The 27774-nt window shown below is 37.3% G+C and overlaps 5 protein-coding genes and 1 pseudogene across 7 annotated transcripts; 2 read left to right on the top strand and 4 right to left on the bottom strand.

Annotated features, from left to right (window-relative positions):
• Positions 1-50: 50 nt before the first annotated feature.
• On the top strand, positions 51-7054 carry LOC119999753 (isocitrate dehydrogenase [NADP], chloroplastic/mitochondrial-like). The gene is made up of 15 exons (XM_038847484.1): positions 51-392; positions 806-849; positions 956-1065; positions 1814-1851; positions 1984-2061; positions 2930-2983; positions 3073-3174; positions 3259-3347; positions 3436-3539; positions 3658-3726; positions 3809-3924; positions 4692-4726; positions 4810-4952; positions 5580-5702; positions 6713-7054. Exons 1-15 carry the CDS (start codon positions 125-127, stop codon positions 6810-6812), a joined length of 1473 nt encoding a protein of 490 aa, XP_038703412.1. The 5' UTR covers positions 51-124; the 3' UTR covers positions 6813-7054.
• A 1481-nt stretch (positions 7055-8535) lies between these two features.
• Positions 8536-9695, bottom strand: LOC119999749 (50S ribosomal protein L30-like). The gene is made up of 3 exons (XM_038847480.1): positions 9535-9695; positions 9002-9215; positions 8536-8852 (listed from the first exon to the last, which is right to left on the bottom strand). Exons 2-3 carry the CDS (start codon positions 9191-9193, stop codon positions 8718-8720), a joined length of 327 nt encoding a protein of 108 aa, XP_038703408.1. The 5' UTR covers positions 9194-9215; positions 9535-9695; the 3' UTR covers positions 8536-8717.
• A 477-nt stretch (positions 9696-10172) lies between these two features.
• LOC119999734 (phosphoenolpyruvate/phosphate translocator 2, chloroplastic-like) lies at positions 10173-12766 on the bottom strand. Its single transcript, XM_038847460.1, has 9 exons — positions 12289-12766; positions 11753-11875; positions 11469-11621; positions 11287-11372; positions 11121-11205; positions 10909-11028; positions 10744-10821; positions 10515-10644; positions 10173-10373 (listed from the first exon to the last, which is right to left on the bottom strand). Exons 1-9 carry the CDS (start codon positions 12658-12660, stop codon positions 10297-10299), a joined length of 1224 nt encoding a protein of 407 aa, XP_038703388.1. The 5' UTR covers positions 12661-12766; the 3' UTR covers positions 10173-10296.
• A 748-nt stretch (positions 12767-13514) lies between these two features.
• LOC120000726 lies at positions 13515-14798 on the bottom strand (annotated as a pseudogene).
• A 1546-nt stretch (positions 14799-16344) lies between these two features.
• On the top strand, positions 16345-17369 carry LOC119999473. Its single transcript, XM_038847055.1, has 4 exons — positions 16345-16529; positions 16632-16737; positions 16837-16925; positions 17112-17369. Exons 1-4 carry the CDS (start codon positions 16467-16469, stop codon positions 17166-17168), a joined length of 315 nt encoding a protein of 104 aa, XP_038702983.1. The 5' UTR covers positions 16345-16466; the 3' UTR covers positions 17169-17369.
• Positions 17370-17515: 146 nt separating this feature from the next.
• Positions 17516-26391, bottom strand: LOC119999472 (DEAD-box ATP-dependent RNA helicase 14-like). Of its 3 annotated transcripts, none has more exons than XM_038847052.1 (9): positions 26236-26391; positions 23444-23765; positions 22976-23127; positions 22211-22280; positions 21397-21666; positions 20450-20800; positions 19999-20276; positions 18801-19160; positions 17516-18145 (listed from the first exon to the last, which is right to left on the bottom strand). In XM_038847052.1, exons 2-9 carry the CDS (start codon positions 23756-23758, stop codon positions 17824-17826), a joined length of 2118 nt encoding a protein of 705 aa, XP_038702980.1. In that variant the 5' UTR covers positions 23759-23765; positions 26236-26391; the 3' UTR covers positions 17516-17823. The 3 variants fall into 3 exon arrangements, with proteins under 3 accessions (XP_038702980.1, XP_038702982.1, XP_038702981.1); XM_038847054.1 differs by having other exon boundaries at positions 22211-22279; positions 22984-23127; XM_038847053.1 differs by having other exon boundaries at positions 23444-23788; positions 26236-26386.
• Positions 26392-27774: the final 1383 nt, after the last annotated feature.

Genomic DNA, 27774 nt, shown 5'->3' with positions numbered 1-27774 from the left:
ACACCTCCACGCGAAGAAGAGAGAAAAACTGCAAGGCAGACAAAACTTGGGTCTTGAGACGAACCGATCCAGAAGAGGAGACAAAAAAGAAGAAGCGTCTCTAAAACGCACGCACGACAGCCGAATGCTAAGAGCGAGACTGCGATTTTCAGGCGCCATGACCGGTGCAAATATGTTAGCATCCTCGTCCTCATCGATGGCCCTCAAAAACCCTAGATTGTCTTTGTCTTATTCAAGTTCTAGCCTTTTCAATGGAGGAAGAGCAGGAGGAGTTTGTCGGAATCGTGTCACTTTCTCTCCTCAATGGACTCGCGACGTTTCGCTTCGGTGTTTCGCTTCTTCGAGTGGTTTTGATAAAGTTGTTGTTCAGAATCCTATCGTTGAAATGGACGGTAAACCTCTCTAAAACCCCAGTCCGTTGATTTGTTTCCGCAGCCAGCCAATATTCTCTGTTGGTCGAAGAGAAATGAATCAAGTGTTAGAAATTTGAACTTCGGAATTTGGTTACGTTCAGAATATGATGCTTTCAACAGCAACACAAGTGGAAATTCGTTTTCTCTCTCTTTTTTTTTTATACTTATTGTGTATGTTTATTTTCATAGCCACCTTTCTCTGTGTGTAGGAACACGACGAACATAATCTTGATATGTTGTGTTATTTGTTGTTTTGGATGCCTGAATGATTGCTGGACTTGAGCTATTTTAATTTTTATTGTTTCATAGTGTTATTGATATATTCTGTATTCACGAACTTAAGTTTGATGTTCTTAGTGCTTTTAACCTTATTATTATTATTTTTTGATTAGGGGATGAAATGACGCGGATCATTTGGAAGATGATAAAGGACAAAGTATGTATAGTTACTGTGTTCTTCACTAGACTTTTTCCACCAAAGTATATTTTGGCATTATATTTTGATTTTATTTGATCATGACCTTCTGCTTTTGTCATTGCAGCTTATATTTCCTTATCTGGATTTGAACATAAAGTATTTTGATTTAGGGATATTGAATCGGGACGCTACTGATGACAAAGTTACCATAGAAAGTGCTAAGGCCACTCTTAAGTAAGTTTTTCAATCACAAATTGTTTACCTTTATTGCTTACTTGCCTGGCTAAGAAGCATTTATTTCCTTTTGCTCTGGTCTTAATTTTGGCTCTTGTGTGGACCCTGTCAGGCATAATTTTCTTTTGGGTTATGAGTGACTCACTAAAACAGCAATGTTTATATGGAAGAATAGTATGAGAGGACCAAAAACTTTAATATTGTTGCGATTATTTTGAACATTCAATAGAAGGATTTTACTATTGACTGATGCTTGTTTCGAAGATATGTTGATGCTAGTGAATACTTAAGCTTCAGTAGCTAGGTCATCTGTTGATGTTCCTCGGTTTTGTAAGGATGTTCTTCGGTTTTGTAAGGATTGAACGTCCCCTGCAAAGAGCCTGGAGGTAGTTGAGTAGATTTTGATTGATGATTGCTAGACGAAGAATTTAAAAAGTCAGGATGTAATGTGAACTGAATTTTTTGATAGAAAGCCATGTTAATGATCGTTGTCTTATTTTCTATGGACTGTATCATGAAAATGAAAATGGTGAAAAGAGATGCAATTTAATTTGATTCATTATTGAGTGCATCCTTTGAAAAGATCATCCAATTGTTTCTCAGGTAAAATCTGACCATCTGGGTGTGTTGGCACAAGATGCCTGTGATTAAAGTGGGAATTGAACTTCTTTGTCCTGTGATTTATATATTAATTTTGGAAGGATAGATATATATTCCGTCATACCAATAATTATGATGTATGGTATAGGTACAACGTTGCTGTGAAATGTGCTACAATTACTCCAGGTTAGTTGTCCTTGTCCTACTTTGGTTGTCTTTTGAATTTCAGCTTCTCAACATTCTCATGATGTTGAATGTGCTTAAGATCAATAATACCATTTTTTTGGACCTTGCTTTTTTTAATGTCATAATCTGCAGATGAGACCAGAGTTAAAGAATTTGGACTGAAGGCTATGTGGAGGAGTCCCAATGGCACAATTAGGAACATCTTAAATGGTTTGTATTGAAAAGACTTTTTCCCTCAAAATGGAACTTTTATGCATTTTCTGCTGCAATGAATTTGTTTATCCACTCTATGCTGAGAAGTAAATGGCCGGCAGACGTGGTTATAGAGCAAATGAGTTCATTAAAAAGAGGTGGACTTTATTTTATGATATATATATATATATACACACACACACACACACACACACACCATATACAAAACAATATCCGTTACCATGAATGATAGAATGATCAAGAAAGGATGACAAGCTACATGTTCCGCTTCTCCTCATAGTTAGAGAGGAGCAGAGACTACCCTATCTCTACAATTGGTAGGTCACTGGGTTATTCAAATAAGCTATATACTAAATCAGAATATTTTGCGTCAATATTAGTTCCCAAGATTGTCTGCTACCAAAGTAGCTCTAAACCTGGGCTTCCCGCGGTAGATGAATTGCTTTCTGAATCGGTGACTATTAACATTGCCGAACACTTGACTGAATTTGTCTTTGTTGAAATGAGAGAAATGGTGTGCACTGGACCACTGGTGGAGCCAGTTTTTGGGATTGCTGGAAGAAGGAGTTTCAATAGCTAATGGTTGTTTACCCATCTTGGTGGTAACTTAACGAAAAGGCTCAGTTGTCTTTGAAAGATAATCATAGTATAAAAATGAAAGTATGTACTGCTATTAATGTTATGTAGTGATCAAAAGATGTGCATGCTTTGAAAAACGTGTGGTTGTCTTTTTCGACTGATCGTCGCTCTCATTACCTATCTTGATTTCTTGTTCTAATTAATGTGACAGTTGTTTACCTGGTATGCTTGTGAGACTTTCTCTCCTTAATTTCATGTAAATTATAAATTCTGTTTGTTTTTTAAGGTACCGTTTTTCGGGAACCTATTCTATGTCAGAACATTCCGAGGATTGTTCCTGGTAATTTCTTCTCTCTGTCATAATCTGCTTGTCTGAATGTCTAATGGTAATGCAAAGGATCATTAAGCAATTGCACTACTAGTTTACAGGTTGGAAGAAACCCATATGCATTGGTAGGCATGCCTTCGGAGACCAGTATCGTGCCACTGACACAATTATTAAAGGGCCAGGAAAGCTTAAAATGGTCTTTGGTAAGCTGGTTCTAACACTTTACAGCTCATACGTTAAAAGTTTAGTTCTGTTTACCAAGGTATTTCCTTTTCTTTGTTACTCAGTTCCAGAAGATGGGGAAACTCCAATGGAGCTTGATGTTTATGATTTTAAGGGGCCAGGCATCGCACTTGCAATGTATAATGTTGATGAGGTTTGTGTTATCATGGGCTTGTAATTATCTGGACCTGTGTTATAATTGTAAAGCAAACAATCTGCTCAAACCTTGTGTATTTTTTTAGTCAATTCGATTTTTTGCGAAGTCATCGATGTCACTGGCATTTGGAAAGAAGTGGCCTCTTTACTTGAGCACCAAAAATACAATCCTGAAGAAATATGATGGCAGGTAATTGGTTTTTCTTTTGGGCAGAGTTGTTTCCCATGTCTGTCCTATTGCCAATTTGTTTATTGTTTTAATCTTTAATTTTTAATGTGACAACTGACAAGTAATATGCATTTAACAGATTCAAGGACATATTCCAGGAGGTATATGAAGAAGAGTGGAAGCAGAAGTTTGAAGAATATTCAATATGGTTGTTTTTTTGTCTTTGACAGTGTATGGTTTTATGTCTTGTCTTAAGTATATGTTTAATTAATAGTGAGTCTGGTGTTCAGGTATGAACATCGGCTGATAGATGACATGGTCGCTTATGCAATGAAAAGTGAAGGCGGATATGTTTGGGCTTGCAAGAATTATGATGGTGATGTCCAGAGCGATTTACTTGCTCAAGGTGCTTTCAAATGTTAATTGTAACCTTCTGGAGTCTCCTACATAACCAATTCATGGCACATTTGGTTTTTGTCTCTTTGAGAATGAAGCATATTTGTTCTTTTCTTTCTTTTTGGCTGTATCATTCGTTCTGCGACTGCAAGGTAGTTTGGTGTGCTTGAAGAGAAAACATTTCTTTTGGAAGGTGTATAACTTTGTATTTAGGTTGTATGGACTAGAATGTTTTTGTGTTGAGAAGCAATAAGCCACTACATAATTGAGCTAGAGATCAATTATTGAAGGATGACCATACAGAAGAAAAAGAAGTTACATGAGAAGTGTTCATAATGGATTGATGGTGTCGGAAGTTTGTATCTGTCATTTTTCTCTTTTGTGTTTTACCTTATTTTAAATAGTGATGCAGATTTACTGCTTGGCTTTATCTTATAATCTTCCTTATAATATATCTTAAACAGTGAAGGGTGGGGGGACTTTTGACATGGATTCATGCAGAAGAAATCTGCTAAGGGAGAGTAAATTAGGAAATTTGTTTCAGATAACTCATAGGATTCTGAGATGGAGGTTAAAGTTGGCCATCCTTTGAAAAAGATATTCGGTGTTTCACTAGTATATTTTAGTAGAAGTCCTTTCTTTAAATGAAACTAATTTCTTAGAGTGGTGTACCTGGTATCAAGCTGAATTGTATATATTGTATTGTGGATTGTCAGCCTTAATAATTTATTTTGGTGTGATTTTGAATATCTTCTAAAAGTAATTTTACTGTTGCAGGATTTGGCTCCCTAGGCCTCATGACCTCTGTTTTGGTAAGTATCATTTATGTGTTCCGACAATTGTTGCTTAGGTCTTTATTTTGGGGTTTGATGCTTAATAGCAGCTAGTTTTGCAGTTAGCATCTGATGGGAAGACATTGGAAGCTGAGGCAGCTCATGGAACTGTAACTAGGCATTTTCGGTTGTATCAGAAGGGAAAAGAAACCAGTACAAACAGTATTGCTTCCATATTTGCATGGACACGGGGTCTAGAACATAGGTACAATTGCTGCTGCGGAGACATACATATTCTTTTTTGTTTCGTCTATTCATCTAAATATTCTTTGGTCATCTTTTTGGTTTGGCATTTTCATCTGAATACTACCTCGGTCTACTAATGCGACCCCTTTGAACAAGTTCAATTGTTTAGGAACATCATTACACGCATTCAGTCTTTTGACCATGACGCATTTATTCGCTTTTTTATTCTTAGCAGAGGTTAAGGGTTAGGGTTTTTGTTTTGCTAATTTTATTCTATTCTGATTTTGTAAGCTTCATTGCGAGTTTGCGACTAAAGCTATTGCCTTTAAAAATAATACGAGGATCGAGGGACATCTTGCTTTGATATTGTTGATGTAATTTTCATTAACATTTTTGCCTATATGCACCTATATGTGGCCTTGTATGGTTGCATGCATACTACCTTATTGTAACTGTCCTTTGTGAAACACCGCAAAGACAGTATCAAATTCCAGGACTTCTGATTGCCTGTCAATATTTTCGTTCGGGTTAAATCATAATTCAGGAGAAAAAGATATCAGTCTCCTCACAATTCTTACATTGCAGGCTTTTGTGGGAATTCCCCAATGAATTTCTTCTCTTCTATTGATTATATATGCTTCAACAGGGCCAAGCTAGATAAAAATGAAAGGTTGCTTGATTTTGTTCATAAGTTAGAGGCTGCATGCATTGGGACAGTGGAGGCAGGAAAAATGACCAAGGATCTTGCCATTTTGATTCATGGACCCAAGTAAGTGGCACTTTCTAGGTTTCTTTTACATTTTTCTTGATAAAAAGGAAAATGAAATTGTCCATACTGCAAAATTTTATAAGGTCAACTACACCAAAAACAGAAGTTGTAGGCTTGGTTTTGCATTATGTGCTCTTGATGATTAGAGATGCCTTGACGAGTTCTGTCCACAATATTGAGATATGAAAGTGGTATGAAAGGAGACGAGTGTGCTGAATTTGTCTTACAATTTCACCCAGTCAATGACTTGGTTGCTAGATAAGTAAATAGTAGATTCGCTTAAGCCACTTTTTTTTTTACAAGTAAAACAAACATAGAGTATTTTCTTGAAGGATTTCCCAAATTCACAGTTGTCTATGGCTTGGATGGTGTAGGAAACTTCCCAGTTAATTTTGTTTGCCTCGTTGATGAATATGATCACCAAGCCAATAGGGCTGTACGTGAGCTTGGCTCATTTGAATTATCTAAGCCCAGGGGTAGGCTCAATGGGGCTTGATTAGAGGAAGATGGACTATTTTTCTATTTTTTTATTTATATAATAAAAAAATAAGAAACACAATGTAATATATTTTTATATATTTGACAACCGAGCTTCATGAAACTGGAGTTTAGCTTGTTTATTAAACAAACGCTAAAATCAAGCTTGCATGGTTTGTTGAGCCAAACCAGAGGCGAATTCTGAATTGGTCATTTGCAAGTGTCCCTATTCTTTTACATTCCTACGAAATGTTTTTAGGATTGGAAGTTCATAGCATCATTGGGATTGAAAATGTAAGTCAAATTTACTGCAAGCTGGGGGTCATTGAGTGATTTGTTGTGTTGAAGAGAGGTAGAAGGAGAAGATGCTATTTATTGGGTAATGTTTGCTTGGTGCAAATACTTGTGTTTCATAAGTAGTGCTGTTGGACCAGTTAGGCTTTTGGTTGAGCTATGTCCTTTGTTTTTAGCTATAACAAATTCTTCTCAGTGATATGAATTCTGAAGTATTGATGAGTTTCTGGTATATGCAGGGTGTCGAGGGAGTTTTACTTAAATACCGAGGAGTTTATAGATGCAGTCGCACAGAATCTTCTGGCGGAGCTTCGAGAACCTGTTCCTGTTGTTGTCTGAGCAGATGTTTGGTTTACTCAAGTTTCCATGGAAATTTCCTACGGGAAAAGAAAAGGTTACCAAGGAAATTGTTGGGATGAGGATTTTGAGTAGAGGCCGAATAATTGGTTTAAGAGTTATTCTTTTTATACCATTATGTTTCCACACGCACAGACATTGGTTATGGAGTTGCCTTTTAAGAATAATCAAAGTTTGTAAGAGTTTTAATCTTTAAAAAGAAATAAGTTTACGTTGTGAAGACATTTCTGGAAAACAATTATTGATAATTCTCTAGAGAATTCGGTGTCGATAAACCGATTCACTAACGTCCCCAACAAGTATTGAGTTAGTCACACAGGTAAATTCGTGAACTCTACATGATGCATATGAAATCATGTGCATATGCACAAGTAGTTGGAATAATTGGATAATAACATATTTAAGCACAACTCAATCAGGGCAGAGAACTGACCACCAACAGGAACTTTAACTATGAAGATTAGAACTCCCAAGAGATTTCAATCATAGCATTCAAAAGAAATCCAATACTCTTATGTTCATAAGGTAGTCCGATCGACATAAAAAAACCACAAAACTAGGTTTTGATAAAGCAATACACTATGAAATCCCCACAAAATTCGTAGTTCCAGCAGAAAATTCAACCAAAAGATGTAGAGTTGAATAAGCAACTTATGACACTGGGTCATTTACAACAATTAGTGGCATGACCAACAAGAAGTAAATTAGACAAAAAAAAATAGTCACTTACATATCAATACCATACAGATGTTAACCAGCAAATCATACATCTGAGCTCTCTATCTCTCAACACCAAGCAGGGCTTTGTGATTCCAAAACTGTAACCCTAACGATCCTGTTCTTCTATCCAGCGTAAGGAAAAACTTCCCACACATAACTAGTTACTAGTTTTTATACTGTAACAAAAAGCATAACAACCTTCTTTCTCTAAAAGAAAATGGAGAAATAGCATGTAACAAAAGGATCTAGAACGTGGTACAGTCGCACACTCACACTTGACTTGGACGGTTTTGAAATAAACCCCAGAGAAGCTTAGAAGTAGTGACAATGAATGTCCACTAAGTCATTCGCCAGAGAAAAAACCCCCACTAATTTAAGAAGCAAAAGCAAAATGAATAATAGATTTCCAAGCCAGAAAATTGAACGAAAAATTGTCACTCAGAAAAAGAAAAAGAAAAAGTGGGCAACAGACCCCCGAAAACGAACCTAAAACTAAAAGGGAAATGGATTCGTAAACCAGATTGAAATTACTCGAAAAGATAATCCAGCACCAATCATGGAAGTACGTATGGTAATAGCCAGAAGGCAAACATCACAAATACCTTGCAAGATAGTTCAAAAAGTTTCCACAACAACCTCAGAAGCATTTCCTCCAAAGGTCCAGACAGGAATGATATCCCCACCCTCATGGGGATAGAATAGATTACATCACGGATTTATCTTGGAGTTCAGCAAATAGGCTAATGTGACTCTGAATATGTAATGTAAGTCACAAAATTTCTCTTCTATGTTAAAAACATGCATTTATCAAATATCTGCATTAATCTAACTGATTACAATCAAGAAAAACCAACAATGACACACCCATGGAAACAAAACGAAAAAAAGAAAAGAAAAGAAAGAGTGATACTAAGAACTAGAATTCCAACCAGTATTATAAGACTCATGCAAATTGCTATGCTATAAAAAAAATCATAATCTATTGTCATTTTTAGAATGGGCACCTTTATCACTAGTTATAAATAAAGCACTTGTTTGTGACAACCATAGAGTTGCAATTTATTAAAATTGCAGGTTTTAATAAAGTTAATGATGGTCATACAAACAAAACCTCTGAAGGAAACATGCAAAAAATGAGACACAATATCTAGCCTCAGAAAGCACCATCTAGTCAGAAGAGACTGTCGCAGGACCCGGGAGATGACTAATAACCAGTGGAGGCCTTAGTGCTCGATGATTTTCCTCTTTCTGTTTTCGAGCCTTGTGCATCTCTTCTGTCTCAACTACGACCAACCTCTTTACCTAAATAATATTTATAACAAAAAAAAAAATAAATCTGTTTAATTTTGGAGCGAACTTGCGAATCAAACACCATATTCAAGATTAGATAAATGAACAAGAAAACCCAGAAAAATGTCGTAAAATCAAATATAAGGAGATCATTTGAAAACCTGTTGTAGCATTCCCCTAACAGTAGGCGTGTTCCAACGCATGACAGTACGGTTGCATTTGCGGAGGCGTAATGCCTCTAAAGTGCGTCTATGAAGGCGCCTGGTCCCCGGAATCCCCCTCACAAGGGTTATATAAAGGTTGGGGCTCCAGGCGACAGGAACATTAGCTTTGAAAGCGTTGAATGCACTCATTTTCTTCTTCCACTAATGCAGCCTAGTATCACATCAGAGTCTCATACCAGTAACATCTTTAAAACAACTATTAAGAAGCCAAAAAGAAAAGGAAAAACAGGACCAAAGAGAAGGCAGAATGTCCTAGTCCTATCGTACTCATTCCATAAATTTCTCAGAAAACAAACAGATTGTAACAATTGAATCAGAAACACCTTTCGCCATTGAAAAGGAATTGGGAATGGTCATGCCCATAGTGGTGGATACTCGATTTCGTATTAGTCGGAGAAATAACCGACTCTCTTTGGCTGTTGACAGATATGCAAACAAATTGCCCGAATTGAAGACGGAAGATATCATACCTGAGAGCGAAATACACCTGTTCTTCTTCTGCAGATGACAGGAAAGCCAAGAAACGCACCCTACGGGGATTAGGGTTAGACTTTAGAGTTTCTGCGTATGCCGCAAAGCCCTCAGTCGAGAGCGAGTCGAGAGCGTAAACTGTAAACGGTGTGTCCAAAGCGATATTCACAAACAAACGACACATTTGATTGCGTTTTGATGGAGTCGGAATGTATTAACGCTTGGGTTGAGCCGCCCGATTTTACCAAATAAGAAAAAAACAGGGGTGTAAACGGGCGTGGTTGTTTTTTCGGTTTGACATGAATTTAACCGATTGATTGATCAGTTATTAATGATTATTTCAGTTATAGTAAAGAAATATGTAATTTTTTTTAAAAATAACCGATCGATCGATTTGATCATCAGTCGATTTGATTATATCGGTAACTCCAAAAGGGGCTCTCTCGAGAAATTACAAATGAAGTGCTCACATTAGGTTTAGGCTTGATATTCCTAATTGTTCTAAAAGCATCATAATTAAGAAGAGTCAAAAGGATGAATTTGAGCTAAACGCGTAATTAATGTTGCAAGGAAACCTACCTAGCTCCTTATTGGACAAATGACTGGTAAATCTTATGTTAAATTTAGTTAATCAAAGTAATCAGCAAAATTTTTAACTTGTTTTCTAACTTCAAAAATTCATGTTCTTAAATCAAATTCAGACTTTCTTTTTGACTTTTATTGAATGAACAGACACTGTTTCATTGCAATGCAACTCCTCATTATCCAGCTTTCAGTTTTGGCTTTATCCTCTTTGCTCTTGAATACAAGAACACTCCAGCAAGTGCCACAGCAGTTCCTGCACATCAAAAAACCACCATTAAAAATCAATTCAACAAACCTAAAACAGAAACTCATTACACACTTTCTAAAATGTTAAGATAACAAATCAACAAGAAGTACTCAAATCAATTAGTTTGAAAGGAATATATGTATGTACCGATGGAGTTTACGGGAGAAACAGGCGTTTGGAAGAAGATAACTGAAGATATGATGACCACGACACGTTTCACACAGTTTCCGACTGAATGTGTTACAGGTGATACCATCTGCAGAATCATATAAGAGACCTGCAGAGGTTGATATCATAGACATGCAAGAAAGTCGGAGATCTATATCAGACTACATTCGTTCAAGAGTAATGAAATAAAGACTAAACAAATCCTTACTTGCTGATAAGCATGGAAGCAGAATCCAGCCATAAGAGATCGCACGCATAGCTCCCTAACATTCAATCCCTGATTTGCCTAGAAAAACAGAATAGTTTTGCTTAAAGTATGTTAGTTTGGAGAGAAATCGACAAAATTTTGTTTATCGGATCATAAGCTACTCACAGCAGACTGCAGAAAGGAAGGGGTGAACTTAATGCCTTCCATGAAAATAGCAACCGGGACCAAAAGAACAAAAGAAATGACTGTGATCACAGAGAAAAGGTTGATATTGTCCAAAGTTTCCTGCAAAATTTTATCAGATTTAAGTATGTAACCGACTGCTGCAACAATCAAGAAAATAAGCATGATAACTTAGTATGGCATGTGTGCATTACCTCTTTCTGGACCATGAACTTTTTGCTGAGTACGTTCCGTGATTGATTAGTCACATTGGAAGCCATAGCACTACAGAAGCCGATCCTGTTTCACATTGGAATGGTTTAGTTTCACGCAACAAGAAGGCAAATCGTATAAAATTTCAGCTAGACCACTGTCCCTTACCAATTAAAAGAGGCCTCAGTGAATGATGCCAATGCCACTCCACTTACAATAGGTACTAGTGAAGACACTACCCAGAAAGTTGGCCTCTAAGCGTACAGAATAGTACCAATTAACCAAAAACCAGACGAAAACAAGGACTTTATCATTCGTCAAAGGCAGTTTAAGAAGGCCGTATCTTTTACCTCGCCAAGGAACAAGAAGGCGAATAAGACAGTAAAAAAGGGCTCCATAGCTTTGATTGTGTGAGTGAAGGAAACAGCAACTCTCCCGAGGCTAACATTCGTCAAAACATTTCCCATGGTGTGTGCTACAGCCAACGTTAGGATTGCTGCAAGCTGAAAACTAAATTTATCGAATTGATGTGTAATACCCACAATATTCAATCTCCACAAAACTGCATACACTGCATCACAACAAAGCTTATCTGCAAAAGAAGCATGGTGGAAAGAGCGAAACAACAAGTTACCTGTGAACGAGTAATCTTCGGTCTTATGTGCAGGTTAAATGTCCACATTATGATAATCATCGTAGTCCCACAACCAAACTGGAAAGCTGTAACTGTTGCTGGATATGGATATACTTTAAGAACCTATCAACAAAAAGTATTAAACTTGCATTTAGATTCTTGTTCTCTTGAAATCGCATCAACCATACACATACCCAAATGCCTATATCTATGCTACTGCATCAAAACTAGACAAAGATAATCGGAAAATCTTCGCCATCGATGTTTCATTTTCCAAAGGAGAGCTTATCATGCTAGCTTTACTAAATAGTTTGTTATCAAACAGAAACATATCTTTTTGTCCACAGATTCAAAGCTTAGAAATTCAGTTTTCTTTCTTTTTTTCGCATATTTCTTAGCAACCACACAGACTATCGGCTTGCTGTTTACAGATAAGGTTGCAAAGTCAAGAGTCAAAAGCCATGTCAAAGTGACAAGGAGAGAATGCTTTGAATGAAAAGAATGAAGGGGAACACTGACACACAGAGATGAAGAACCTGTTTGTTGAAAATGTTGAAGTAGATGTTCAAAAGATACCAGAGTCCAAACATAGCTCCAAGCTGCAAAGTTCCAGTCAAATCACTCGATGTCCCGCTCTCTCCAGCGTTCTCGGGCACAGTGGACGCCCTCACCTTGAGACAGTCTCGTCTAGGATCCAAAATTTTGAAGGGAGGAGAAATTCCACTGACAGAGTTGAAGCGCAAAGAAGAACCCAAGAACAAACATTTTCCACCCAGAATTCCATTAGCAAGGTTGCCATCAAGTGGCTTTGAACTGAGTCGTCTCGAAATTGGGCTTCCGTGAAGAGATTTTTGTTGTGGTTTGACAAACAAAGTTGAAGGAAACAAAGCTATTGCAGAGCTCTGCATTTTATTGTTGTAGTGCCAGGAAAACAGAGAGCAAATTTCAACTTTTCTTGTTGAATATGAACAATAAGATCTGCTTACTATAATTGGAACAGATCCAATGGTGTGCTCAATACGAAACAATGGATCCAACGGTCACCCAAGGCAGTTCAAGATTTTGTATTTTTGTGTTTAGTGGTAGTTAGACCTTTGTGACCACACGTTGCTTTTTGATCTCCGGAAACTTCAATACATACTAAATTTTGACCCAACTTACCCAGTCGTCATGTGAAAATTTTTTGACCCAATTTATCTTGTCGTCAGGTTGAAAATTTCTATACGCAAAAATCTAATGGACCGAATTTAGATTCGTATCAAATGTTCAAATGACAAATTCGTAAGATGTGATTCTTAGTGGTATGGGTGGTTAGTGTTTGCAGAAATGAATGGATGGCAATGTAGCAAAACTTTTGTGTAGGATATTGTCTGGGACAGAAATGTGGCAAGAAGTGTTTAAATCAGAAACTTGTATTTGCTGACAATTTTGGGCCAGCTGATCTTTGCTGTTTGGTCCCAAAAAAATCAATGTCTAGATATTGTCTTCATTCAATTATTTCCATGACAATTTCGAGGATGTAGCACGTTCAATGAATAAAGAAGACCTCCATGACAGCACACAAAGGAGGAAAAAAAAAAGCCCCCATCCTCCATGACAGCAGGTTAGAGTTTGCTGTAAATTCTTCCAAATTTTTTTTACTTGTTTTCCAACATTTCATAGAACAGTGTGGCCACACTCAGAGTATCAGAATGGCTGAGGTAACAGAAAGCCAAAGCACTACAAAAAAGTATACACATGAATGGTCACGAGACGCCAGATAAATCATAAGAAAGGCCAAGTACTAACCTAAATTTTCATTCTTTTGGGATTTCCAAGATGTTAGAAGCCATTCGAGTGATTCCTGATGGAAAAACCACATTGGTACAACATTATTCCATCCGACTACATTAGAGTGAACCACCTTGCACGTTGCTTTCTTCTTTTGAACACAGCCTCCTTTTGCGCGGGGGAAACTTAGGGGAACTGATTTCATCACTCAGGCAATTCTTCACCTCCCGAACTTCATATGTACGAAGGAGCACCTCGAATGTTCTAACATCTACATGGAGACTTAACTGACCTACTAGAAATTGTCTTAAGAACTACCACTCACAATCTCACACAGAAAGAGAGGGAGTGGGGGTGGGTGGATGGGAGAGCTTCTTTGCAATATGATATTCTAATCCAGAAAACAAATTGCTATAATTTGGAAGAATTGATTGAATATTAGCAGACCTGTGCATTTTGACCAGAGCATTTCAGATGACTGTTGTACTTGCTCAATGCAATGTGAGAAAGAGCACAAAATGCCATCTGGTTTCAACATTTTTGAAGCTCAAGGAACGGCCAGCCAAGGTTGAGGTAGGCCCAAAAAAACTGAATCAACTAACCCAGGAAATTCATCTGGAAACCCCTCACCCTGAATATCCCCAATTCCCACCATGATTAAGTTGTTGACTCTGGTTTTCTCAAAATCCTCCCTATCAAAAGAAAAGAAAATGGTATGAGTCACATTCCGACAAAGTCAGGAAATCTTAGTTAGATCTTCTTCCCGTGAAAAGCCTCCCCAGACTCAAAAGATAATGTCTGCAATCTAGAGAATCTGGGTCCTATGGCTCAAAACCAGAATCCACAATTCAGGAGTTGGAGCCAACAAGTAAACAAATCCACCCATGTCGCTGAACACCTTGGAATCCAGTCCGAATGCTTAAAAATCTGCCAAGAAACAAAAAGAAATCAAGGCACAATACCTTCAAGAATCGCATCCACTTAAATACAATAGACCACATATAATTTTGACTCAAAATTTTGTCAACCTTGTCTTAAACTAGTATGAAACAGAAGTAAATATAATACTTCGCTTATCACATAAATTATGAAGATGAAACATAAATTCCCAAAGATCTGATGAGCAAGTTAAGACTCCATCACACAAATTAGAATGCAAGGAGATCAAAAGCCCAAACATAGATGAACTTAAGGTGCAAAAGACTTCAAACAAAACACATAAGAGATCTCGTTTGACAAGCCTCATATGTCACTCATGTATTAGAGAGACACCCATATGAGCTAAAAAGGCATTGATGATATATAAAATAAATATTTTTTTTTGACCAGATGAAACAAAATAATAAAAGTTGCTAAAGCTGATACTTAAAACCCTAAACCGCCCATCAAAAAGCATGATTGCTAATCCTATGTGAGCATGTGTGGGCTAGCTATAACAGGTAAAGACACAATCTTTAGGTATATGTACAAACAGACCCAACTTGATCAGTTTCTGCCTTACTCTCCATATTTCATTTTGCAGGGAAAAAACTCAAAAAAGAAAAGGTAAATTCATTCCCTCTACCCAAAGTTGCTTCCCACTCAAACTATAATTCAGAGGCAACTGCCTTCAACCTAGAGTTCATTCTTGGTTATCAACTATTAAGCACTACTTGATCATCGTGTACGGGATTCAATAACATAGAGTCTGCTCTGCAATACAAAAAGTCACAGACAGTGATGGCTTACGCGAACAAATAAAGCAAATTAACTCACCTAGTAGAACACGTCGTCTTTCTCTTCGGCTCTTCCCTACCATTCAATCCAAATACACTTTCTTGGCTCCCCAATCGTTCCAGTTTATTCTTGTTTTCATCCTTCAGACCTCTCAAGTCTCAACGCTCGTATACTCCAGTTTCAAAGTTGAACGCGGATGACATGACAGGTCATGTTGACGATTCGGGTCGGGTTGGATTTTTCCAGACCGCGAGGAGCGGGTGAGGTCTATATAACGGCGGCTGGACAGGGCGGCCGTTATCCCTACCCGCCGCTTGGGGCGGTCATTTTTAAAAAAATAAAAATAAATTGGAATTAATTTTTTGAGAGAAACCATCTATAAATTCGCCCTTGTGGATGTGGTATAAGATTGGACCGGCAGGGTTCAACCGGGTATCTGACCGTCCATCCATCGTTACGATTTAGCATAAAAATCGGGTATATGTCAGACCAGTCAGAAATCAGCTGAAGCGGCCGGTATTGAACTGATTTTATACAAAAATAATTTTTTCAACTAAAATTAATTTTTAATTTATAGATAAATAAAAACAAAAATTTATGTTAGAAGTACTATTAGTACAAATTGAACTTTGACATTTAAGTAGGAAATTTAAATCTTTATCGCTCGATTAGTTGAACCGATTATAACGCATAACAATCATCTTATTAATATGTATGATTCCAATACCAATATTTAAAAACACTGGGATAATCCCCATCAAAAATTAACTTACCTATTTTTATAGAAAATTTCATTGCGGTTGCCGGATAATACCATTATCCTAATGCTGTAATCTAAATTCTCCCATTGACATTACAATGAAGGAATAACCAAAAGGACATTAAGATAATAATATTTGTTGAAACCTATACATTTACTAAATCCCAAAATTTTGAGCAGCCAGTAGAGTAGTTAATTAATTGGTGAAATGAATGGTTGGGATCTGATCTTGGGGAGGTTAGATTTTTAGAATCTCAAGAGAGTATATAGTGTTGAGGGTCTTATCTCACCTGTAGATGAGATGAGCTCTTTTGGCCTTTCACCTGGATATCTCTGGATAACACCCACTCCTTCTCATAGCTTATATATTGCCCAACATAAATATCTACCACATCAAAATATCCTACACAATGTCTTCACTTTTCTAGTACTACTCTGTTTCTCTCTTTTTGCTCAAACACAAGCAAAATGTATCATGATCAGCATCAACTTCCTTGTTTGCATTGCCAAGCACCAGACCATATTAGGATGGTAAGACAATAACAATTAAACCAAGATACAAATCTTTGCTTTTGTTCTTACACACTGTTAATTAATTATATTAATTTGTATTGTTGGTTATATATGTGTCAGGTTCAGCATTTGATAGAAAGGTGCCTAATCTTTCACATGAGCAGAGATGAATGCATCAAAGCACTTGCCAAGCATGCTAATGTTGACCCAATTGTCACAATTACAGGTACACGGACACAACACCGTATATGTATATATATATATATATACACATACATACTCTCTTTGTATAGCAAGTTCAATCAGTATCTGCCTTAATTTGCAGTGTGGAAACAGTTGATTAAAGAGAACAGTGGCTTCTTTGAAGCCTACTATCATGCAATTAGTAGTCGCAGCAGGCATGACTTTATTACAGTAAGCTCCCACAAGACTTCATTCATTGCTACAATGAGTAAACTAATTTTGTTTTTAAAAAATCATCTTTTTTATGTTCTTGACAGCATTGGTTGTTTAATTAGTGTTGGTGTATGATATAAAAAATTGACTATATATTAATATAATTGGAGGTTCAATTTGTCTAATCTTGTCGATGTTTTGCAGATAGACCTTCTGAGCGGGTATGGAGACTCAGAAGAAGAAAGCTCTAGCTGCACTTGACTTTACAGCTGAGGAGGGGAAGTGTATATATATATAAGTATACACATCTTTGTAATTTAGTACTTCAGACTCTCCAGAAATGAAAAACCCATGTCAACCTAAAACAACTAATTATGCTTTGCTGCAAGTAATTCATGATTTACATGAAAGAATTTATCAGAGGATAAAATCAATATTTTTTTATATGCAATGTATGCCAATCAACTGCATGCATTGGCATATAAGTGCAATTGGCATTGCATCCGACACAAATTTACTGTCAAGATCAAATTTACATTTGCACTAGTGCATGCAAATGTAATAAATAATACTTGTTCTACTTTAGTAAGACACAATTCAGTAAGCTGTTTTTTTTCATCTATTGCTATTAGCCAAAATCAGGGGAAACCAACAGTAAGATTCATCATCATCCAAATTCCCAACAGGAAGAAATAACCCAAAAACCAAAATTCCCGCTCACATTACCACGCATCCAATGGCTATAACACCGTCACTATTGACTATCCAGTTGCTCTCCCCCCAAGTGTCTCCTTCCCTTTTTTTTATGAGAAAAGGGATTAAATCCAAAAAATACATGCCAGTTAAAAAGATCATTAAAAGTAGTGTACCAGTACAACCAGGTAAAATTTAAAGAGTAAGGATCATCTGCTCCCCTCTAAATACTACCTTCAATTATGCCTTCCTCTTCTTCATCCCCATACTGTGGCCGGCCAACAAATCCCCTATCATCTTTTCTAGTTTCCTGCCCATCAGGACTCCATGATTTTGCAGAACTTCTGTAGTCCTTCGAATTGTCACTTTTGTATTGTGGCACATGATGGTTTTGAGGTGGCGGTGACCGTCCCCGTTCCATCATTGCCTGGTGGAAACTTCGCACTGGAGACCGTTCACGTTTGGATTGCGCCCAGTCAAACCGTTCAGGGCTCCTACTGCGACTACGGCCTCTGTTACTACCATCAAAATAACTGCGGTCATAACTGCAAGTGCATAACAGAAGGCCTTCATTAGTATTGCTTCTCAACATCCTTGGTTCCAATTTCAATATAGCATTTAAGCATTTCCAGATCATATGACATCAATAATGTAACATTAGGTCATTAACAAAGAAACAAATATACAAAATGACATGAAAGACTGAATATTTTGCTTGGCACTTGTATCTTAAGTGCTTGGTCTGCTCCTAGAAAATCATCATTCATTGGAGAAGGGGAAAAGAACCATCTTATTCTATTTGTATCTTCTCATCACCCATTTTCAATATTCATTTGGCTCTCTTCACATGGTTTTGTTAACCATCTGGTGACGGCTTTTACAAGAAGTTTGCCAACCATGTGACCAAATCTTTATTTTCCACAGCTTTGGGAACATGTAATCATTTTTTTCTGCATTTTTTCACATCTAACTATGAAATACTTTCTGCTTTATTTCTTTCCTTCTTACTATGAAGTATTTTCAGGGAAAACATCTAGACTTTTGAGTAGAACTCAAAGGGACAGAAAAAATACAAGTCAACAACATAGTATTAAACTAAATGGAATAAAACGTGAAATAGCAATACAACATGGAAAAAAACACCACATTGGAGATCAGGGAAATTCAAGTTTTAACTCAATAAAGAAACATGTCACATACCTATCGCGGGACTCACGGCCATATCCACGACCTCCACCTCTTTCTGCCCTGCCAGAAGAGTAACTCGTACCCCTTCCACCATAACCAAAGTCACTTCCCCGACCACGGCCTCCATCACGACCACCAGTACCCCAACGTGTAGACCTTATCATGCCACCACCGCGTGAAGTCATTTCACGAACTTCTGGAGGGACTTGCTGGTTTGCCCCTTCCAAGACTTTGATGAGATCTGAAGCATGTTTTGCATCCTGGTCACTGAAGAAAGAGTAGGCCACACCAGTGGCACCGGCCCTCCCAGTCCTCCCAATCCTGTGAACATAATCCTCAACTCCATTGGGGAAGTCGTAGTTGATCACCACCCTGCAAAAAAATCAACCCCAAAGTAGTTACCAATTTACCATATTAAATTTCTTCACCCAATTTGAAAAGATAGAACTACGTGAATGAAGCTAACTTTAAATGAAATTGGAGGGCACATAAACATATTCATAGTATTAGTATTAGAATAAATCTATGGAAATGGCAAAACCTCACTTAAATATTTTCTAATACAGGGATGTCTTAAATGGTTTAACAGAAACAACTGTAAAGGAATAGCACCAAGGGGGCCGCTGTTCGCCAACACAAACACATAACATAGAGTACATCCAAAAGAACATATCCATTTACAATGGTTCTGAGTTAAGTCAAAAGACAACGTGTACTAAATATCTGAACCTCCAACTCCATATCAAAGATTCTTCTCGGTTGAAGCAACTCTTTTTTTAAACAGAAGGGGTTCATCAGATCAGAGCCTTGCAGGAAGAAAAAACTACAGCCAATAGAATCCTTGTATGAGGGATAACGCACATGACTATTGAAGACTTAAATTTTTCTAAGTAGCACCTTGCTTCACTCGGGCAGGCACTTCAACACCTAAGGAATGGAGTTTTAGATTAAGCCAAAAGATTTCATGAAAATCACTAACGCCTAATCCACTTCATAGAAATAAAGACTCTGCCCTACAACTATCTCTAAGTTATATTGTTCAATCATGTTTACTCAACTCCATACTTGGAAGAAAAATATAAACAGAGATTAACATTCCAAACCATCAAATAAGGAACCCAAACCATGATCGTGCATATGTGTCCATTAATTGACACATGTAAACATTCCAAACATCCACTGGAACTAACTAGAAGATGGGTAGTCCTACCTGATGTCCTTTATGTCCAGTCCTCTAGCAGCAACATCAGTGGCAACAAGCACCGGAGATCTCCCAGTGCGGAATTGACTCAGCACGTAATCTCTCTCACTTTGCGATTTATCTCCATGAATGGCTGCAGCTCCAAATTGACGGGTAAGGTTACGAGCTAGTTGATCACACATTTTCTTGGTTGAACAGAAAATAATTATCTTTGACCCAGGTTCTTGAGACCGCAATATTTGCTCCGTCCGTCTGTGTTTCTCCATGGGTGAGAGTACCTCGACATACTACACGAAAGCCACAGGTCAAAAAATTTCAACAATAACAAAAGAGGACACTCTTGTAACTTAGCCAATAAGCCTGTATGTAAACAAACAATGCGGAGAAATGGAGAATTGCACGTCCAAGGGGCTAAAAAGGCACCATTCTGTAGCAATTCTTGTAAAGTCAGAGTTCATACCTGAGTGATTGACTTATTGGCCACGAGCTCATCAACATTCCCAATATTAACCTGCACAGGATTCACAAGTAGATCTGCCGCAATTTTCCGAACTTCCCTCGGCCATGTGGCTGTGTACATTAGAGTCTGTCGACGAGCAGGCACCTCCTTAACAATCTTTCGTATCTGAGGTTCAAAACCCATGTCCAACATGCGATCCGCCTCATCCAGCACAAGATAAGAAACTTGACGAAGGCTAACTCTCTTCATCTCAAGAATATCATTCAAGCGGCCCGGAGTAGCAACTACAATATCAGTTCCTCTATCTAGATCTCTTAATTGGGGACCCTTTGGTGCTCCGCCATAAAGACACTTCAACAAGTATAAAACGTATATCTAACATCAGAAACACAACATGGAATATTTTCCAAACACGTTAAACTTAAAAAGATAATATCCTTCTAATTAGCAAATAGCAGCAACTACAAAATATACTTGATTCATCAGGGATCAGCTTCAAAGCACTGTATTTTGCAAACCAACATTTTAGTCCTGTTTTAACAACTCCCTGTATTTTTCCTTTCCTTTATCGGTGGTTAGGGATTGGGGGAAGGGTTGAGATTTTTTAATAAAACTTTTAGCTTGGCAGTCATTATTATTTACTTCCCAGAATGCTAACAATTTCAAAAAATCCACTGCAGTATGGAAGGGACCAAAAGAACTCTCGTAAAAATGCAAGCAGAAATGCTATTAAAACAAGTGACTATCCGCAAATGCACTACTTAAAACAAGGGGTGGGGGGGACAAACACTTGGAAATGCAAATTAAGATCTACAAAGAAAAATAATAAAATGAGACTGCTTTGAGTGTGTGCGCTTTTGTGTGCATTTACATCTGTGTGTGTTGCGTATGTGTGTGTGTATCTGAGAGAGAGAGAGAGAGAGAGAAGAGAGACATGAGCAACGTACTGTGCAAGAAATTCTTGACGACCTCCCAAACTTCACAGCTTCATCTTGTATCTGGGTTGCCAACTCTCTCGTTGGTGACAACACCAACACAGTTGGACCCAACTGAGGGTTATTATGGCTGCGCTTGAGATTAATGAATCCTGGAATTAAGTAACCCAGAGTCTTCCCAGACCCAGTTTTAGCAATGGCCACTATATCTCGACTTTGCAAAGCAACAGGCCACGATTGTGCCTGAATTGGAGTAGGGACAGAGAAGCCAGCATTCCGTACCTGGAAAAAGCGGGGGAAAAATCCAGCAACCCCATAAGCGAGGTACCGGCTTCAATATTTCTGGTTTGTATTCTTTAGGCTCATATAGGAGTGGCTAATGGCAGAAGAAGCATCATCCCCCCATGCAGTGAGCCAAGGCTTGCGATGCAAGCAACAGCAGGAGGAGGCCTCTTCTTCCGTTCGGACCGAGTGGCAGACTGAATCATCACCAACAGCAGTCCTGGCACGAACTTGGGTGATTCGGAAAGCCCACCACCAAAATTGGTCCACCATACACCCCTCCAAATAATAAGCAAGGGCCCCAAACACAGGGAATCACAGCGTACGACATTAACTCCTCGCAGGAGCAAATATCGCACCTGCGACAAAAAATTACAGATGGCAGAATTAAGATTACCATAAGTATACATCTTAACATTGGTCCTCCAGCAGTTACAGAACTTTTCACAATAATACTCCATAAGTTTGGCAACTTACTTGGACTCTGAGCCATCAATACAAATCATAAAAGGAAAACAAGAAAACAAAATATATAAGTCAGTACCTCTCGAAGAATCTCAGGAGGAAAACCAGTGGCTTCAAAAGATGTAAAAGGTGCAGGAACTTCACCTCCCTGTCGACGGTAGTTGTGAACAATCATCAACATGCAGTAAGAAAATAAGAATGCAAGGGCTAACATATAAATATGGGGAATGCACCTAGCAACAAGAACTAGGCAAATAAATCTATACTACCGCTTAAAAGAAAAAGAATTTGGAGCACATACATAATGCCACATGGCACCAAAATAAAAAAGAAATAATAAAAAAGGAAAACGTAAAAAAGTAGTTCAATTAGAATTCTATTACGGTATTACTTTAAATATAATAATAGAATTTACTCAATATTTACAAAGGAAAAAATCAATAGTAACTCATTAAACCTACATTATTCTAAATATAAAAAATTTTAAAATTAAATTTTTTAAAAAAGAATTTAATTTAATTATGCTGCATGTCACTTTGAAAAAATGAATAATAACAATAATTCACTTAAAATAATCTTCCCCCAAAGATATAATTAATTATTAATAACGAATCAATTAGAACTCTTAACTATTAATAATAATAAATCAAAGGAGAAAAAATCATAGTACTTTTATTAGAACTCTATTTTTGCAAATTAAACTTTAGACTCATTATCGGGTTAAATAATTCATTTTGACAAATTTTGTTGGCTTATTTGAAGAAATTTTTCGTATAATATTTGTAAGTGCATCTCGAGCACCACGCTGCTTGCTACTAGTATATTCTGAAACACTAACTACTAGACACTCACAACAACAGTGATTTCATGCCGACGACGATAAGCCTCCGCAGATAAACTACTTCCTTCATCTGATGATCCTCCATGACCATGTAAAGCAGCTATAGTCCCATTTGCATCATTGTGAGATTGAGTTAGTCCACCACCCATCATACCCTAGTGGGGAAAAAATGGAACAGAAAAACATAATGGTTAATAACAAGTGCAGAAAGGTATGAAAAATACAACGGGTAGAATCAGTTGAGGGGGAAAATAAAGCCTAATATTCATAAAATAAAACCCAACCAGAATATTCCCGGACTCTCAATTTAAATTGTGGACAAAAATTTCATTCCATGTAAAGCAATGTCAGGAAAAAAAAGAAAGCTTTATTAGAGGTAGCATCTTGGTCAATTTGAAAAATAAAAATATATTATTGAACTATAAGCAGAATGATTTTGTTTGCTGCAGAAACAAAATTAATTGTAATTACCTGATTACTTCTTGATACCACCTCAAATTTTGAGCCATCTTTGTCTCTGTTATACTTATCATCTTCCTTTTCAGGAATGTAGCCCCGGTATTGTCCTTGAGAAGATTGCTGCACTTGAACGGAAGAACTTACAGAAAATGAGGAAGGTTTAAGTGGCACAGCGGAGCTCATAGGCCTCTCATATTGAGTGATGTTGGTCTCTGGATTCCAAAAGTATATATAGCCAGTTTTACCATCAACTAGACCTCTCCATGGCTTAGGAAGAGTAGGATCCTCAGGCGCATATCGAATGGAGGCCATTGCAGTGGCAGCCATCAAAAATCTAGCACAGATAGAACACTGTCACTACAAGAATGGGAAAGATATTAGGTGAGATACGCTGAATAAAGAAATTCATCTAAAAACCTAATTATATGTCACAATTTAACCAGTGATCCGCTAGTAAGAGTCCACATGCACATGCATATATTTGAAGGCATGGAGGAAAATGTAAATACATTACAGCTTGCATAACTCACTTTCTACACTTATGACTTGGGAAGGGAACATCTCCCAATATCATCGAACGTCTTAGAATAGGTACAAACAAGCTCATCAAATGCAAAAGCATTTGAAAAAAAAAAAAGGAAGCAACAAAAAAAAAATGGCATTGGAAAAAAGTCAAACGCAAGGGAAATTGATGTTGTTTTTGAAATACAGAAGTCGATTTTTAAGAGTGAACGAACCAGAAACCCAAACCCCAAATTAATCCCAAAACCAAGAAATCTATAAGGAAAAAAATTCCCAATTCCTAGGTCTGAAATTGGAATAGAATTCTTGAACTTATGAATTGAACAAGATCACCCTGAAACTCTCAGGTTGGGGTTGGGTTGGATAAACTCATATAAATTCACCTTCTGTCGGACTCTTACTAAATGTGTAAGGAATCTCTATCATTACAACTTTGCATAAAAACTTTCTTTTATTTATTTCCTAAGGCAAGCAAGCCTTTAAACAGAGATTTACAACCATTGTTTAAGGAAACATAAATCTGACTACCTAGAACAACATAATGACTTAAAAAAAGACTTAACTAAAACGGAAACCTTATCCACAAAGGATTCCTTGACTCTTTAAAAAACATAATTTAAAGGAAATCCTCTTCTAATAAGGATTCAGGCATCAATCTCCTTTCCCCTTCAAGTACTCATCTACTCGACTCCGATGAGTAAATGGAGAAATAGTTGTTGACGTGGAGTAGCTTGTTCCAGTAACTCATCATCACAAATCGAGCCATAGGAATGAGCTCAGCCTCGAATTCTGAAGTGTCAAAGTAACAAAAACCCCCAACCATAAACATTTATAACCTTGAACATTATCAAGCTTCTTTCTTCTTGGCATTAGTAGCAAAAATTGTAATCTGTCATCCATAATTTCCCTCAAGCCAATAAACTCAACTGAATGACAGAGACAATAAATTCTATACGTTCCCTCAAGTTGACTTGATTGGCATATTGGATCTTGAAGTTAGGTAAGTGCATCTTAAGCATTTGTAACTCGACATCACTATCTTGTAAGCTTAATCTAAAATCAGATTCTGTTGGAGCTAAAAATCCTGGTTTGACCACTTCAGTCATCAAAACGTCTTCTTTCAACACTGAGACTGCTATGGAACTCTTTTTGAAGTGTATTGGCTATGGTGTGAGGCTGTCCAGGAGATTTTTTCACCAAAAATTCTACCCCAATTGAATACGCTTCCTCACCAGCCCTGTTTTCTTGAAGAAAATTTTCCTTGTCAAGCTAATTTGGAGCAGATTCAGCATCAATATCTGGTTGTAATGATGGTGCTTCTATTGTTTTGCACATCATCTCAAACTCCTTATTTTGTACCTGTCAATTCAGCTTCTTTTTTCACTTTAACTCTCTCCTTTATCATCTTGAACAAGTCAATCAGGTTGAGCACATGATGCTGCAGGGAACTGATTTGCATACATCTTTAAATCCTCAAGTTTCATGACATCCGTTTCAACTGCAACTAAATTCACCATTTCACAAAAGTGGCTTTTTTCCTCGTCTTTCCAAAAATTTTGTTTACACCATTAAAAAGTCTACATGCTTAGAATTGTTACCAGTCTTGTTACCAATATTTAACAGATGCTATGAGTGACTCCAATGTAACTTCTAGTTCTCAGATCACGACCAACAAGAAATACATAAGAACATATACCAGGCAGTATAATCCATATATTTCTGCCTCTTGGTTAACATTGTGGATATAAAAAAAATACAGCATTCAGAATTTACACAAATTTCCTTCAAGTGCAACTTCCTTAGCAGCCAAATAAATCTTTAAGATGTGCAAAATGAAATGGAAACTGACAAGACCACGAAAACAAAACTAAAAAAAAAAAAATAATCACCAACTCCCAAATCTAATTCTTGCACTAATTAGGGATTCCATAAAGTTCTACCTCAAAACAAAATCACCTCTACCAATCAATGGTAAGCAAGCAACCCTAGATGCTTTTAAAAAGGCCACAAAAACTTAAGTAGTAAACGAAGTTGCAAATGCATGCTTGAAAACTACACCGAAGTTCGTCACACGATGGTAAAACAAGTAGTTCTGCACAAAAAGTCAAGCATCCAGCTTAATTTCTTCCATTTAGCAATCGATCTTATCTGAGCCGACAAACAGACCCTCAACTACAATCTATTCGGTTAGATCATGAAAACGAAAGCCAGATTCAGATCCCAGAAATATCACGTTTAGATTTCTTCGAACAAACCAAAATCATACGCGGGAAGGATAGTACCTGGCGTCGTCGATTGGATGATGAAACCGTTGAAGCGGAAAAAATAGAGAAATTCTGTCGTTCTGCAGTGTTTGTCTCCCAACCTTTCGCCCAATCCCACGCGCTTTCGTAGGGTACAAAGGCTGAGAGAGAAGGGAGAAGAGAGAATAATCAAGGTAGGCAAGTTGGATATTTATGGAAAGAGAGGACAACTGGACAAGAAAGAGCTGCTGTGGTTAGGTTGGAATTTGACCGTGGTTAGTTGAAGGTAGAAACTTTTACTGGTCATTTTACAACTGCAACCAGTATCAGAGCATCCACAATGAGATGATTTTGAAGTGCTTGAGATGATACTTTCTTGATAAATTAAGCGCGAGATGTTCACAATGGATACTTGAGATGATACTTTCGTGATAAGTTAAGCGCTAGATGCTCACTTGTGATAAAAAATGACACTTGAAAAATTAGTCCGTACTTGATCAATTGATGAATAGTGAAGAGAGAGGTGATGGAAAATAAGAGGGAGATGATGAAAAGGAAGAGAGAGAAAATAAATAAAATGAGTATAAAGTGTTGGAATGTATGAAGTGTTGATGAATAGTATAGGTTGTGGGACCCAATCACCCAATTAAATTGTGTCACCTAAGAGAGAGTAGAAGAGAGAATATAATTTAGTGAAATTTGAAATATGTGCTCAAGTAACACCATTGTGGATGCTCTCATGCCATGTAGGCGGAAAGTCTTAAGGTCCCCCACTCCCCTGTCGGTCGTTGTATCATTTTGAGGGAGGATACTAGTGACCTCCTATCTTGGACCTCTTGGTAGCAGTAGTCGGAGCCCGGAGGCGCTGCCAGTGCCGCATTAGAAAAGGCAATTGGTTGAAAAGGGATCCACCAGTGGCGAAGTTTGTACCAATGACTCCCTCAAAAAATTTTTTTAATAAAACTAATTATATGGTAATTTCAATTTAGACTCCCTTGAATATTCAATTTAAGCCCATTTGTTGTAAAAATCATAACCATAGTTGAGATAATAAGGCATGTGACAAATGTTACTTATCTTATTTAATAAATTTTTTGTTTTTAGTGTTATTTTTTTGTACTTTTGAAAATATAATTAATAGAAAATCCAAAAAAAATATGGTAGTCCCATTTAGCCTTGTTCACCGTAACATAAAATTCTCTGTTACGACCCCATCATATAAAGTCCTGGCTTCGCCCTAGGACCCACTTGAGGGACGCTAGGGGCAAAGGCAGGTGTGCATCTACAGACACCGAGTCTCCATGACCCTGATCCTAACACTGCCATTCTAATGGCTAGTAAATAGTAATTTCATATATGAATTTGATAAGAATTGAACCCATAATTTTCAACGAAGGAAAACGCCCTTCTTACCATTGGATTAGGAATTAATTCCTAATTATCGCTATATTTTTTATTTGGATGGAGACACCCCTTATGGTTTCATAAGTGAAGTCAATACTCCTTTTTGTAATCATATTGTTTTATGAATTGCACTAGTATGATCAGTGATGGTTTTCTTCCTACCCCCAAAAATCT

Source organism: Tripterygium wilfordii, chromosome 6, assembly GCF_013401445.1.
Source record: "Tripterygium wilfordii isolate XIE 37 chromosome 6, ASM1340144v1, whole genome shotgun sequence".
Classification (NCBI taxonomy): Eukaryota; Viridiplantae; Streptophyta; class Magnoliopsida; order Celastrales; family Celastraceae; genus Tripterygium; species Tripterygium wilfordii.
Note: the sequence above shows the minus strand (reverse complement) of the source record. Positions and strands in the feature narration are given on the sequence as shown.

What these genes read in the sequence shown, in the direction of transcription:
- LOC119999734 (XM_038847460.1), bottom strand. Translation starts at nt 12,660, where the DNA reads ATGCAGAGCTCTGCAATAGCTTTGTTTCCTTCAACTTTGTTTGTCAAA. An exon ending in CGAAGATTACTCGTTCACAG is followed by an intron (nt 11,622 to 11,752) that starts GTAACTTGTTGT and finishes TTTAGTTTTCAG; the next exon opens with CTTGCAGCAATCCTAACGTT. An exon ending in AGTTCATGGTCCAGAAAGAG is followed by an intron (nt 11,029 to 11,120) that starts GTAATGCACACA and finishes AAAATTTTGCAG; the next exon opens with GAAACTTTGGACAATATCAA.
- LOC119999753 (XM_038847484.1), top strand. Translation starts at nt 125, where the DNA reads ATGCTAAGAGCGAGACTGCGATTTTCAGGCGCCATGACCGGTGCAAAT. An exon ending in CATTCCGAGGATTGTTCCTG is followed by an intron (nt 2,984 to 3,072) that starts GTAATTTCTTCT and finishes ACTAGTTTACAG; the next exon opens with GTTGGAAGAAACCCATATGC. An exon ending in CTGAAGAAATATGATGGCAG is followed by an intron (nt 3,540 to 3,657) that starts GTAATTGGTTTT and finishes TGCATTTAACAG; the next exon opens with ATTCAAGGACATATTCCAGG.
- LOC119999472 (XM_038847052.1), bottom strand. Translation starts at nt 23,758, where the DNA reads ATGGCTGCCACTGCAATGGCCTCCATTCGATATGCGCCTGAGGATCCT. An exon ending in CTCCTGAGATTCTTCGAGAG is followed by an intron (nt 21,667 to 22,210) that starts GTACTGACTTAT and finishes CGCTTTTTCCAG; the next exon opens with GTACGGAATGCTGGCTTCTC. An exon ending in CGTCAAGAATTTCTTGCACA is followed by an intron (nt 20,801 to 21,396) that starts GTACGTTGCTCA and finishes TACTTGTTGAAG; the next exon opens with TGTCTTTATGGCGGAGCACC.
- LOC119999749 (XM_038847480.1), bottom strand. Translation starts at nt 9,193, where the DNA reads ATGAGTGCATTCAACGCTTTCAAAGCTAATGTTCCTGTCGCCTGGAGC. An exon ending in TTAGGGGAATGCTACAACAG is followed by an intron (nt 8,853 to 9,001) that starts GTTTTCAAATGA and finishes AATATTATTTAG; the next exon opens with GTAAAGAGGTTGGTCGTAGT.
- LOC119999473 (XM_038847055.1), top strand. Translation starts at nt 16,467, where the DNA reads ATGTATCATGATCAGCATCAACTTCCTTGTTTGCATTGCCAAGCACCA. An exon ending in CACCAGACCATATTAGGATG is followed by an intron (nt 16,530 to 16,631) that starts GTAAGACAATAA and finishes TATATGTGTCAG; the next exon opens with GTTCAGCATTTGATAGAAAG. An exon ending in CCCAATTGTCACAATTACAG is followed by an intron (nt 16,738 to 16,836) that starts GTACACGGACAC and finishes CTTAATTTGCAG; the next exon opens with TGTGGAAACAGTTGATTAAA.